The 12,534-nt window shown below is 34.7% G+C and overlaps 3 protein-coding genes across 4 annotated transcripts in view; 2 read left to right on the top strand and 1 right to left on the bottom strand.

Annotated features, from left to right (window-relative positions):
* LOC135164200 (uncharacterized) overlaps positions 1-12,534 on the top strand; it is a 109,793-nt gene that overhangs the window by 36,672 nt on the left and 60,587 nt on the right. The window lies entirely within an intron of this gene.
* On the top strand, positions 3,081-7,136 carry LOC135160253 (uncharacterized). 2 transcript variants are annotated; one of them, XM_064116635.1, is made up of 7 exons: positions 3,081-3,199; positions 3,269-3,499; positions 3,984-5,041; positions 5,204-5,393; positions 5,514-5,929; positions 6,254-6,437; positions 6,512-7,136. In XM_064116635.1, exons 2-7 carry the CDS (start codon positions 3,269-3,271, stop codon positions 6,533-6,535), a joined length of 2,103 nt encoding a protein of 700 aa, XP_063972705.1. In that variant the 5' UTR covers positions 3,081-3,199; the 3' UTR covers positions 6,536-7,136. The 2 variants fall into 2 exon arrangements, with proteins under 2 accessions (XP_063972705.1, XP_063972795.1); XM_064116725.1 differs by having other exon boundaries at positions 3,179-3,199; positions 3,254-3,499.
* LOC135164069 (peroxisomal membrane protein PMP34) lies at positions 6,835-11,734 on the bottom strand. The gene is made up of 9 exons (XM_064124133.1): positions 11,576-11,734; positions 9,521-9,640; positions 9,386-9,446; positions 8,996-9,062; positions 8,654-8,802; positions 8,465-8,578; positions 7,502-7,740; positions 7,359-7,426; positions 6,835-7,114 (listed from the first exon to the last, which is right to left on the bottom strand). Exons 2-9 carry the CDS (start codon positions 9,590-9,592, stop codon positions 6,967-6,969), a joined length of 918 nt encoding a protein of 305 aa, XP_063980203.1. The 5' UTR covers positions 9,593-9,640; positions 11,576-11,734; the 3' UTR covers positions 6,835-6,966.

The raw sequence follows: 12,534 nt of genomic DNA, 5'->3' as shown, positions 1-12,534 counted from the left end.
CTCAGTTTGACTCCGTAGAGAAAGTTTAGATATCTCTTTTCATATGCAGCAAGTTGATTAATAATGAGATAATTGATAATAATTGTTCACTGCTTGAAAATTTTCAATTTCGTAACACACAAAGACGAAATTATCAATTATGAAATTAACATAGAAAAATATTATTATAAATATTTTTTATAGGGAATCTCATCTATTGGTGGAAAGTTCTTCTAGTCTTTTTCAAAGATATTGATCGATAATGTAATAATTGAAATTTTCGTTGACATGGCCAGGATATTTATGACTCTTATCTTCAATTAGAAATTAATCTCATTAATGAGTTATTCTTGGAAAAATCATAAAGACTTTCTTTATTGAGAAAAGAAGATTCGCAATGAAAACGTATTTCGTGTTTATTGAGAGAAACGATCGTTAACGGGGTAATGATTTATGATCATCGATCAATGAAACCGTGATTGATAAGGACCTGTTATTTCACAATCTACGATGTCTGATTAGAGATTTATATCGGTAATCAGTAATTTAGGGGAAGCCATCAGAGAACTTCTTATAGAATAATTTATCAACTAGTTTTGAGGAGCTAAATCGGGGGTTCCATCGGTGTTTAAAACCGGAAATCTTCCCTTAACACTGTCGGGTATTCCTCAGGGCTCGCCCAGTCGTTCGTTGCCTTCCTTCCTTTGCATATATATACATATATTTGCACGTTTTTCACCACCCTTCGGTGTTACCGGCGCTTTTATACACTCCCTGCTTTATTAACCACACGTATGTCCCTTATACTCGTGTGCGTCCTGCTTTACTTACAGGTACGGCCTGAAAATTATTTCATGCGCCACCGTTATAAATTTTCGCGGTTTAACAGTCTCCAAAGGCTCGGTTCATCTCTCTTAATGATTCTTTTTAATTAATAGAAAATGACAACTGAAACGTGATCGATTGAATCTAATTAAATATCACATTTTTTCGCGCTATTTTTACGAATTTCGGTGGTTATTTACTTTAAAAACCGCTCCCGCTGCAGCGTATCAATGTTTTATTATACAAAAATGCTGATATATAATTTGTCATAATTTATGGATTAACATTTGAAAATATCCTTCCCCAGTACTCGATTCTAGATTAATTATTCTATTCAAGGGTGAAATGAGATAACCTTTGAATTAATTTTATTATTCGTGACTTGTAAAATGCCTTCTGATAATTCTAACAAATGTGATCAATTGATTAAGAAAATAAATGAGATACGTCAGACTATCTATCTCCTCGATTCATCGATGAAAATATCCCAGAGTCTTCAAGTCGAGCAATCTTTTAAAGTCTCAAACATTAAGATTAAGAATTTGAGATTACAGAAGAATCTGAAAGATGCGGCAAATAAAAATGATACTATGTTAAGTAAGGACTTAATCAAAATCCTGATAATATGTATGACGAGAACTATTCAATTTAAATTATGCCTTTTATTAAATTACGAACGATTAGGACACTTTCACGTAAATTTTCCCAGATGTTTTCGTAATCAGTGAGTGAATGGCGAGTTCTGTAATTTTTATTGAATATTTGTCTCCGTCTGAAAAGGCATGAGATTTATAGTAACATTTTTATTTGTAGATTTATTTCGAAAAAATATCACAAACGATGAACTCCCGGATAACTTAACAAAACAGGTTAATCGGACATGGCATCAGAAGTATGATTAAAGCGTTATATCATTCCTATCATGTACGAAAAAAATTTCATTGACAAATAGGCTAGTGCATTCTGTAAAACATCGTGTTACATGTTCATTATGGGATTCTATTAAGTCGCCTATGATTGAACAATTTGCAGCGTTATTACATTAGAGGAAATAAATGGCGAATAGACGATTCATAGCAAAAAAATGTGACTAATTCAGTAGCAAAGACGTAAAACAATTCAAATCGTCTTTGACTCAGCTGAGTCATCAAGCATTATTCCCACGCCTAATCTCTGAGATTTTCTTCGTACCTATTCCGAACGAAATACCAATGCATAATTATCTGTCTGGAATTCCCATTCACAGATATGATGCGCTATTGACTCTGAATGAACGTTTGAGGAAACAGATTCACGCGAAAGATATTGAATTGAAGGAAAAAAATTTTAAGGTGAAAATTTTTTGTTTCTATACTCCTGTTATAATTTGTTGAATAGCAAATGATTTTTTACATAAAGTCTTATTCGTTGACGTAGTTTACACGATTTTCGTATAATTTTTGCGAATATCTCGCCGCGATTTTTTCAATTACAGATGCGCGCATTAGAAGAAAAACTATTGAAAATTAATGAAAAAGAAACATTCGGAAAAACAAAACTCTGAAGAAGTATCTAACGATTGCTGATGAACCTGTTACATATGATGAATAAATAATTGAGTTGAATTAGAAATACATTTGTTTTTATGTTAGAAACTGAATCTTGTGACTCACTCTATTCCGCAACTTAGTGTCAAGGGTATTAAATCAATCAAACTAGCGCTTACAGTTATACATATGCATGCCCTTGAGACAGATAATAACTCTCATTGTGCATTGGTATTGATTTGTTCACAACAGTACTGACACAGAATTTTTACGATGGCATTCTATTATTCTCCAGAATTAAAAACAGCGTTACAATTTTCGATATTTTTTTTTATTACACTTTAAACTTTAACATTGTCATTCCAGTTCTGGTTACTGAATATTATTTACAACTTTTATGTTTGTAAATTGTATTTTTTCCTCTTTTAAAATTTTAGTTGCGTTCATCAAATGACATCAACACGTTGAAAACATTATATAATAAATGATAAAAGTGCATTTTTCAACATGACTTAATAATTTCAAGTTATGCAAAAACTACACTTTCTGATGGTTGAAGTTAAATTTTTGTGAAGAATGAAACAGTTGAATCCTAAATCCTTCTGATCCTCTCAATTGCTATGAATTTCGCTGAACATTCGACAATAGGCGAGTGACTACATTCATCGAATCTGATTTAAAGAGTTCATCTCCTTAATGCAATTATGATATTTAAATATTTTGTCTTGATGCAATGGTAATTCCATTAGACTTAGGCCAATAAAGGCATGAGGAGCTTCACAAGTTATATAAATGAAGGAGGGTTGCGATAATAGTTTCTGACAGTGTTCTACTCAATATTCATCAGTGCGTCTTCTTGGTTCTCCAAAGTAAGAGGAGTCATATCTTCCTTTTTATACAAACACTCGGGATCACTGATCTAGTTTATTTAAATACAGATGAATATAAATACTGAGAACGCGTCTCTCGCGTCGATTAATGAAGTGTGGGACTTCATATGGATAACATTTAAAAATGCATCACTTACCTATGACCTTGCATTCTCTCAAAATGTTACCAAGACTGGACAGTCTGAGGAAGGTGGTATTTTTGATAACCCAGCAAAATTGGGAATTTTTACGGGATTGCTGATTGCGTGGCTGGCTGATTTTCGAATCGGCCCTATTAAGGTATTTATCGTTTTGGTTCCGAAAATCATTCAGACGACTATCATGGATATCTACGAAGGAATTTTTAATTTCAAGGCTTTCATTTCATCGTTACTTCTTCGATGAAGCTAAATTGTTGAAAAATTTTGCGAATTTGCTAAAAAATCATGTTGAAATCTAAATGAATATAAACACATGATCGGTCTTTTGCAATACAATCATTTTATTGACATATTTTCTCTAAATACCTCTTCATGAAAAATTTCTTCCATTTTTTGTTCGATTTACTAAATGAAGAAAATGGAAGAATAGAGTAAAAACACTTGGAAAATACAGATGAAGAGATTTTTACAGAAAATATCGATCACGAACAATCAATGAACATCCAACAGAATTGTCTAGCAAATTCTATGAAATTGTTTCACCCACGATATTGGAAAAAGCATTTCCTGTTAACTCCCGGAATAAAGTCATCTCGTGCCAACATAATTTCTGAACTCCGCAGGACAGCAGAATGTTGGATATGAAATTGAAAATAGCAGCCACCTGGGCCTTCAATATAATCATCTTCACCCTCTTCGCTCCCTTCATCACACTATTTCTGACCGCATGCTTCCTCTATCGTCGACTCATTACTCTGATCCTGGAACGATCAGAGGGTGATGACTTTGGTGGTCTTTTAGAAGGAACCGACTGTGTTTGGGCTGTTGAAGATGAGCATGCTTATTCTGTTATCAATGTCTTGGCGATTCTCGAGATAAAACCCAAAATGTCTCCAGATCCATCAGGAATAATAAACGACTTGAAGAGACTCGTGCAAGATCGTCTAATATCTCAGAATTACGACAAGTTGTGCTGGTTGAGGGATCAGAAGTACGGATACTTCTACTGGAAAAAGGCGGACGGTATCATTAACTTGGAGAAGAGAATCAGATGGCTTGGAGAGGCTGAAGATGATTGTGAGGGGAGCTGTGGAAACATCTACAATGGACACCTGAGACAAATAATAAGCAATATCTGTAATCAACAACTTCCTGGGGACCACAAGGCAAACTGGGAGATTCTTGTCGGCAGGCACTGCCCGAAATGCCTTTCTGATCCTCAGAGCCCTCGACAAGTTCCCTTGGTCTTTAGAATTCATCACGCTGTTGGAGATGGAGTTGCACTGCTGAGGGTTTTACTGGAGGCTATTGCTGATTCTGAATTTAACTCGAAGTCTCAAGTTGACATTATCATTGATCCAGGTTCTCCAGTCACTAATGGGGGACATATTACTTCTCCTGATAGCTTTGCTAATTCAACTGATGATATTAGTTCGAAGTCATTGAACAGGGTCATACTGTATACTGATGATTTGTTGGAGGCTTCCATGCCGTTTACTGTCACACCAGTTCCTCAGGTTACTGAGAAATTTAAGAGAATTTTCGTAAAAACACGAGATATTGTCCCTAGAGTTTATGAAAAAGTGTTAGAGAGTATCAAATATTTTGGAAGTGGCATGATTGGGTTGATGTCGATACCATCTTGTCTTGTTGGGCAAGCGCTTCATTGCTTGGACAACAGGTATGTTGTTAACATTTCGCTTTCTAACATGAATTATAAGAGAATTATTTTTATGCTAGCAAGTGAAATGTTGATGAAGACCAACACTAGAAAATTTTATTCTTTATCCACCGCGGTTGTAGACTACTTTAGGAATTGATTGATGAATTCCACTCGTTGCAGTGCTCTTCACGGCCCTCCATTGACTGGCGAGAAAATTATATCTTGCTGGATGGAGGGTGACTTTCTTGATGACGATAGTGATTCTGGACTTCTCGTTAAAATTCGAGATATCAAGAACGCAACGGGAACGAGGTTTGGAGATGTCGTTCTTGCTGCCTTATCCGATAATCTTCATCGTTATTTTGAAAACGTGAGGGATGTTGTGTCAATTTAACGCTTTCTCATGCAGAATTTTGGCTTAAGTGATATGAAAAAACCTAAAAAATGTGCTTAATTTTCGAGCAAATAAAATAAAACATCCTTCCCTTAGCTCAACGAAGCATCGCCGAAAACTGTAACCGTGGTGATACCAACTAGAATGTCGGCACCAAGCAAGCAACTCAGTCTAAGGAACCGATTTTCAGTGGGATTACTACCATTATGTATTTCTAAAGCCAACGAAAGAGAATTGACCCTTAGTAATGAAGAAACCGATGATTCTAAGTATGGGCGACTGCTGGAGAGACTCCGAGATGTGTCTAAATGTTCAGAAAACCTGAGGCAAGGTCCTGATTATCTTATTAATTACTGGGTGATGACATGGTTATCAGCCGCCTTGCCGAAGAAAATTCTAGAACCATTCTTGAAGAGTCACAGCACTATGGTCTTTAGTAATCTTCCAGGGCCGAATAAAATTAATATTTTAGGGAATAGTTTGGAGAAGGTTGCATTCTGGATTCCCCACAGGTACGAAAAGAAATTGGATTCCGTAGGAAATTCGCTAGGAAACTGTATTAGCTGTCGCTTGGATTTCTCGTGATTTTCTGCGTCTGTTCATTAGTAGAACTCTTTCACAGAGTCGTTTGGAAGCTTGAAAATATTTTTATAGAAGTTCAAAAGTAATCCAAAAGTTTTTTCATCGATTTCACTAGATTTCTCGTTGATCCTCTGAGCGTAGACCCTTTAGACATGATGGAACCTACTACTCATCTAATTAGTTGTCGTTCATGTTGCCAATCATCAAAATAGTATTTTGTTGATCCAAAAAATTTTAATAAGTATTTCGAACAGAGGGACAACCGGTATTGGCGTGTCCTTTCTGACGTATGGAGGCAGAGCCCATCTATCTATCATCGTGGATAAAGGAATTATAAGCGATGATAAAATTTTAGACTCGATAATCAGGGGTACAGTTGATGATATTCAAAAACTTCATGAATATATCACTACGAAGCTGACGCACCTACGGAAACAGGTGATCATTTCCTTCTAGGATTTCTTCCGAATAACTTCTTGCTTCCTATTTCAAATGGGATTTTGCATTTCTAGGGTTTAGTGTGCAGTAACCAATAAAAATTCCTGATTATCTCGAACTGAGAGAAGCAATCTCCAGAACGAAAACCTCCTGGTGGCCAGGTCGGCCGCAATTTTTATTTTTGTATTATAACATTTTTTCCATGATAAGTAACTAGATTTATCTTCATTGAATTTTTATAATTCATTAATCGATGCTGAAAGTGGTACTATCCAGAAAAATCCGAAACTTAAATGTTTGGGAAAACTTCAACTGGATTTGCGTTGTCCGAGTTTAGTTTGCACTTTTAATTATTTCTTATCATTTTTGTATGACTATAAATAACTGTACAGATTCATTTTTATCTCATTTTTATAGTTTATTAACCAATAATGTGGTTGTTGTACAAAAACAAATAGAAAGTCACAACGAAAACCATACCCCTTGTGAAGTCGCTCGGGTCATTCTTCACAACTTAAATTAATTTTAATTATCTAAGAATTGGTCTATTCCGGAGAAGAATACGGAAAACAAATTTTGATATTTTCTCGTAAGCCAGGAACATCAGAGCTGCTGTTAATACAGTCTGCAGTAATTTGGCTTCCATTCCTTTGTACAGCCCTGTCAATCCTTGTGTCCTATTGAAAGACAAATTTTTTTTATAAAAATGCAGTTGTAATTTTAAGTCTTAATACTTGGCATTAGCAATTTTAGAGATTTTTTGAATTTTTGAAATTGCCATTGTTTAAATTCGGGAAAATATTCTTGATTTTTTTTTAGAAAATGTAATTTCAATGCAAAATGTGAATTTAATAATGAAAATTGGAAAAATAATTTATTCTTCCTTAATCCATTACCGAATTATGTGCATAGTTTACTCACTTCAAAATGTAAAGAAGCATTTGTATTGCTCCCGCATCTGATGGAAGATTCTTGTAATTATGGCCATGCTGAAGAAAAAAAAACATTGGTTCATGAATAATTCTCTAAGACATTGCGTCTCTACCAAGATTATCAATATTTACCCGAAGTTTCGTTTGTACCAGTTGCAAAGGATACGTTAGCGTTGTGGCGATAGCCTTGGATATTGCCCCAATAGTAAAGAAAATCCATGCAGGTGTACTTAGTGACGTATTAACTCTCCTTTTAATACTCTCGTAAATCATAAATTGAATCGCTGGATTTGACACAAGTACGAGACTTGGTAATGTGCCAGCCCAGAGTTTCCTGATGCCTTCGTATTTCCAGATGTGTACAATGCCCTCTGAACATAAGAAATAATCAGCAATTTAGGCATGAGAAGAGCTTGACAGGAGAATTTAGCGAAATTCAATAAGAAATTGGTGTTAGTTTCAGGAAAAATCTATTGAGTAATTTGCGGCTTCACTATTCTTTTCAAATAAAAAAATGTCCACGAGAAATAATTTTATTAGGAACAACGATGTAACATTTTCTATCGAGAAATTTCAATTGAAATTCCTAGACATCGATTCTCGGAATTTTTCACATTTCTTCACAGATGAATTGTAGAATTTTCTAATAAAATCGCCCGAACATCAATAGAATGTTCAATATGATTTTCCATCGAATTCACTCACTGGTTACATATTACAAAATCGATGGAATCCTTCATTTACATAAGGTTTCATCATTCATGAAGTGAGCATGTCTGTTTGCATAGCATTTCGCAGAGGTATTCTGAAGGCCGTAATGTTCCATATTCTGCATAACTGAATTACCACCTTGTGAAAGCTCAGTTTAAATCTCGGAAATTAGAACGTTAAAACCGATAGTATTCAATCTCCAATAATGGAAAAAATCGTACGTCAAACTCTCGCATTTTCGTCGACATTTTCAAGATATATTTTTAAACTATAAAAAGAAATCTCACTCATCCAAATCGCATCATCAAGTCGCAATATAACGAGCATTGAAATCACACTTTGGCAACTGTTTTAATCAAGTTTGAAGAATAATTGTTAGCTTACCCAAGAGAGTGACGTAGTCATTGTTATTTGGTTCGTGAACACCACCTATTCCTCGTGTCTTCAGTCGAGTATTCACCACCCACAATGGCGTTGTGGCTAAAACATTGGTAACACCTGAAAAGACGTTTAATAAGAAGTTTTACTTAGTTAGAAAACAAACTTTGAGAAAGTTAAGGCAGTAATAGGCACCTGCTATAGATGCCAGGAGTAAGTCATTTCCTGCTGTTTGATTCTTCGAGTTTCTCAGGCGTTTTAAACCATGGAATGCATAGAAATAAACGAAATTACTGGCACACAGACTCTGGAGAACTGGCACCATGCCTCTGTATAATGTACATCTGTAATAATGATTGAAAAATTTCAATATTCATTACTTTCCTTTCTTTTTTTTTCAAATAATTTGGTTGTCAAATTTGTGTCGAGGTTCCAATCAATTTTTATTCTAAAATATTCCGTTCATTTATAATTTATTAGACACAAGATTTTTCAAACAAAATTTGGGGATTTGATCTTAATGTAATGAATACTTACGGTCCTTCTTTTGACACAAGATCTCGAATTGTGGCTAATGTATTCTTGGCTTTACGTTCTTCTTCCACTGCGAGAAAAGAATGATTATAATTAATGAATAATTCTAAAGATTTTTTTTATAAATGACTAGTTTCCATACTGAGTTCCATTGATAATACAGTTCTTTGTTTATCTTTCATTACTTTGATCGAGCCCTTTCCCCAAATCTACTAACCACCCTCGGCTTCCAGCCGAAGTAGAGCAAATTTCGAGTGGAAAGAATTGTAGAGAACCATTAAGCCAATGACAATAATCAATGTCAGATTTCATCCGGAATATATATTAATCGATAGTTAAAATAAACTTGACACAATGCTACCATATTCTAGTAGAGATAAAATAAGAACTCACATTGTAATCGACTGCGAACTGTGTCGAGCGGAAAGAAGGTTGCCATTGCCACGACGCTGCCCTGTGAAATAAGTACATTTCGAGATAATGTTCATGACTATGGAGTGCATGATGTATTAAATATGAATTACTTACTGCAGCCCCTGATATCGCGTACACGAGTGCTTCATAGGTGAATATACTTCCGTCAGTCTTTCCACCCGTCATTTTGACGTTTAACGTGAGTCTTATGCGTCAGTTATTCCGGTCGTTTATCTGGGAATAGTTGAAGATCATGAGTATTTGTTTAATAAATTGGTGGAAGCATATTCTGATGACAAAATGAATCAATCAATTGATTATATATTTTCTAGATTAATTATAATTGAATTTTCTATTTCGTTAAAATTTCTGGGCATAATTTTTCATATTTCTTTTGCTCTATCGTTTTGTTCTTTATCATTATAAGTGATAAGATACAAGAAAAAATGGTAAAACTCTACGAAAACTCCTGCCGAACATTATTGCTGAGAGGCAAGAAAATACCACAAAAATTTATAAAGATTTTTTGTTCTCTTTACATTGTTTGATACGGGCACAGTGCAAAATTTTCACTTAGCATAAAGAGACTTCATTTTAATGATCGCGTTACAAATTAGGGAAAAACGTTGTGCTGATGAGCCTGATTAAATATTCGCAACGAGTGCACGACGAAAAGTGCAATAATTTATGTACAAGACTGGCGATGCAGTGGATAGGATAGTAATTGCAATAGTCCAGTAATTATTAAACTGCACTTTGTGGAACATTCTCGTTGAAATTAACGTTATCACCTTGCTTGCAGCCATACTTTTATATGTATTTAACGTAATGAGGGTCGTGCCCAAACGTTAAACAGTCGGTGGTGGCCTATCATACCACTTTACCCTGACCTTGGTATGTGGCGAGTCTGGTCTAAAGTTCTAAATTCAATCTTTACATAGACTTTTTTGTCAGTTATCCATATTCATAATAATCAGGTTGGATACGTAGCGCTACGGAATAAAGTTATTTGCAAAAATGACGTAATGAAAAAGATGACACAGCGAGAGTAGAATGGCACGGTTTTTTATGTTGTTTAACTGATATTTCGGTACTTCGGTCATTTTGTTCTGCAAAGAAATGCATTTCTACCTTTGAGGTCCAACATCAGAGCTCTTATATTAGCCCAATTTCACAATGAGGTCGTCATATTCCTCCAATGTTTCTCTGTGATTATCATTTTACTATTGAATTGATTCGCCGGAAGAGAGATGGATTAATTTATGTCTTTCATTATCAGGAAATTAAATTGACTGGAATTGATTGATTGATTCGAAATTTGCGCTAGAAATCCATGAACGACGAGGTCAACGAACTGAATTTTCATTATTAATTGCTACATTTTTTTCTTTTTTCTCTGATGAACTTTCCTACTAAATATTCAACTTCAGTTACCATTATTACTGTCAAAATTTCTATTGGCACTTTTCCACAGGAAATATTTGCCTCTTCGAAATCTAACTTTATCTAATCCTCTGTCATGTAACCATAAAATTTAACAAAACCATTAAATTCTATTCAATATTTTCCTGGAATACTCTTTCTGACAATTCACTCGGTAAAAAAACACTCGCTGATACCAATTTTCCCTTCGTCAGAGTCCCATTAAAACATTACAAACCTAGTGAGTCTAGAATGCTATTTTCTCACTAATCAACATTTTTTGTAGAGAATTATCTCCCCTACAAAAGATATTTTCTGCCAAATTTTCATAACCTTATTTATTGAGAGGATAATAGGTCAGATAGAAAACTCAAATGCATTGTCTAACTTCTTTACTAAATCCCCAAATCCTTCACAACCACCAATTCCATCAAAAAATACCATATAACATTTTTTAGAGAATTGCCTCCCCTACAAAGATCTTTTGACATATTCTCTAGGATCATCCCTCCACCCTCATAAATCCAATATCCCCAAAATTCAGAGAGAGAGAGAGACAAAGTCTATTTTCTCCCTTTGCTTCTCGATTCACCAATTCTTTTCCAAAGCATTGCCGGTGGTGATCCATCACCGACAAAGGCCCGTAGTTACGCAATAATGTCCCACGTGTTATGAAATATTTTACTCACAAATGTATAATCCCGCGTAAATTAAACTATATGGAAAAAATATGGCGAAATCACTCACCCATTCAGCAAAACTGTGGCCACAGTCACAATCATGTCATGACATTATCAACGAAAAATGAAATATTCTCACGCTATAGTTAGAAGTGACGCCTGCGCGACAGCTAGCGCTGTACTAGAAGCCTTGTCCACGAGTTATTGACCATCCGACAAACCCACAATACTTCGCACATGCGCTCACACCGGGCGGTCTCTTTTTTCCTATCGCCGCTAACTTACGTCGATATCTTTTTCACATCCATTACTATTATTTAAGGTTTATTGGTGGTAACGTTCCTAGAAGTTTTTAATACATATTTTTGGCTATGGAAAAATGTCTACAATTGTTGCCTTCAACACATTATTTTTCTTGAATTTTATTTGGAGTAATTGATTAAATTGCTGAGGAAGAAAATTGAAAATTTACGCCCAAGAATTTCTAAAGAAAAGGAACTCAGTCGATTGACTATTTTTTCAAATCTGTCTTAATAATAGTACATAATTGTTTATATCATTGACGCAGAAATGAAATTTTAGTAGAGCTCTAAGAGAATTTTTATAGTTACAATAGACATTCAATAGAATTTGTATTTAAATTATTCTATGGGATTTCTATTAAAAAATTCCACAACTTTTATGCACGTAGTTGGACCAAAAATAATTAATGGAAACGTTTTTATAGAAACAATCAGTAGAAGTTCATATCTCTACTTAAATTTTTATATTGGAATAACAGATGCAAATGTATGGCATGATCCCCTATGTAACGTTCACACAACGAGGCATTTATAAAAGCTATTACCATTCGTGCTCCCACTTCTCTGTAATCGTCACAATTTGCCAAATAAATGTGACAGTCACTCTTCATCTATATAACTTCATTTTCTCTTCATCAATGTTTCTTGTAATTAATTTCAGAGTAACCTACTGTGCACTTTCAAATGAAAAGTACAATCATTTTTCATTGCTGTCAGTGAAACT

Source organism: Diachasmimorpha longicaudata, chromosome 1, assembly GCF_034640455.1.
Source record: "Diachasmimorpha longicaudata isolate KC_UGA_2023 chromosome 1, iyDiaLong2, whole genome shotgun sequence".
In the NCBI taxonomy this organism is placed as follows: Eukaryota; Metazoa; Arthropoda; class Insecta; order Hymenoptera; family Braconidae; genus Diachasmimorpha; species Diachasmimorpha longicaudata.
The sequence above is the reverse complement of the archived record's forward strand: the minus strand, read 5'-3'. Positions and strand labels throughout refer to the sequence as shown.

Coding starts and splice junctions, on each gene's coding strand:
- LOC135160253 (XM_064116635.1), top strand. CDS start 3,269: ATGAATATAAATACTGAGAACGCGTCTCTCGCGTCGATTAATGAAGTG. Junction 3,500..3,983: donor TTCGAATCGGCCCTATTAAG/GTATTTATCGTT, acceptor TGAACTCCGCAG/GACAGCAGAATGTTGGATAT. Junction 6,438..6,511: donor TGACGCACCTACGGAAACAG/GTGATCATTTCC, acceptor TTGCATTTCTAG/GGTTTAGTGTGCAGTAACCA.
- LOC135164069 (XM_064124133.1), bottom strand. CDS start 9,592: ATGACGGGTGGAAAGACTGACGGAAGTATATTCACCTATGAAGCACTC. Junction 9,063..9,385: donor AGTTCGCAGTCGATTACAAT/GTGAGTTCTTAT, acceptor CTTTTCTCGCAG/TGGAAGAAGAACGTAAAGCC. Junction 7,115..7,358: donor ATGCTTCTTTACATTTTGAA/GTGAGTAAACTA, acceptor GTCTTTCAATAG/GACACAAGGATTGACAGGGC.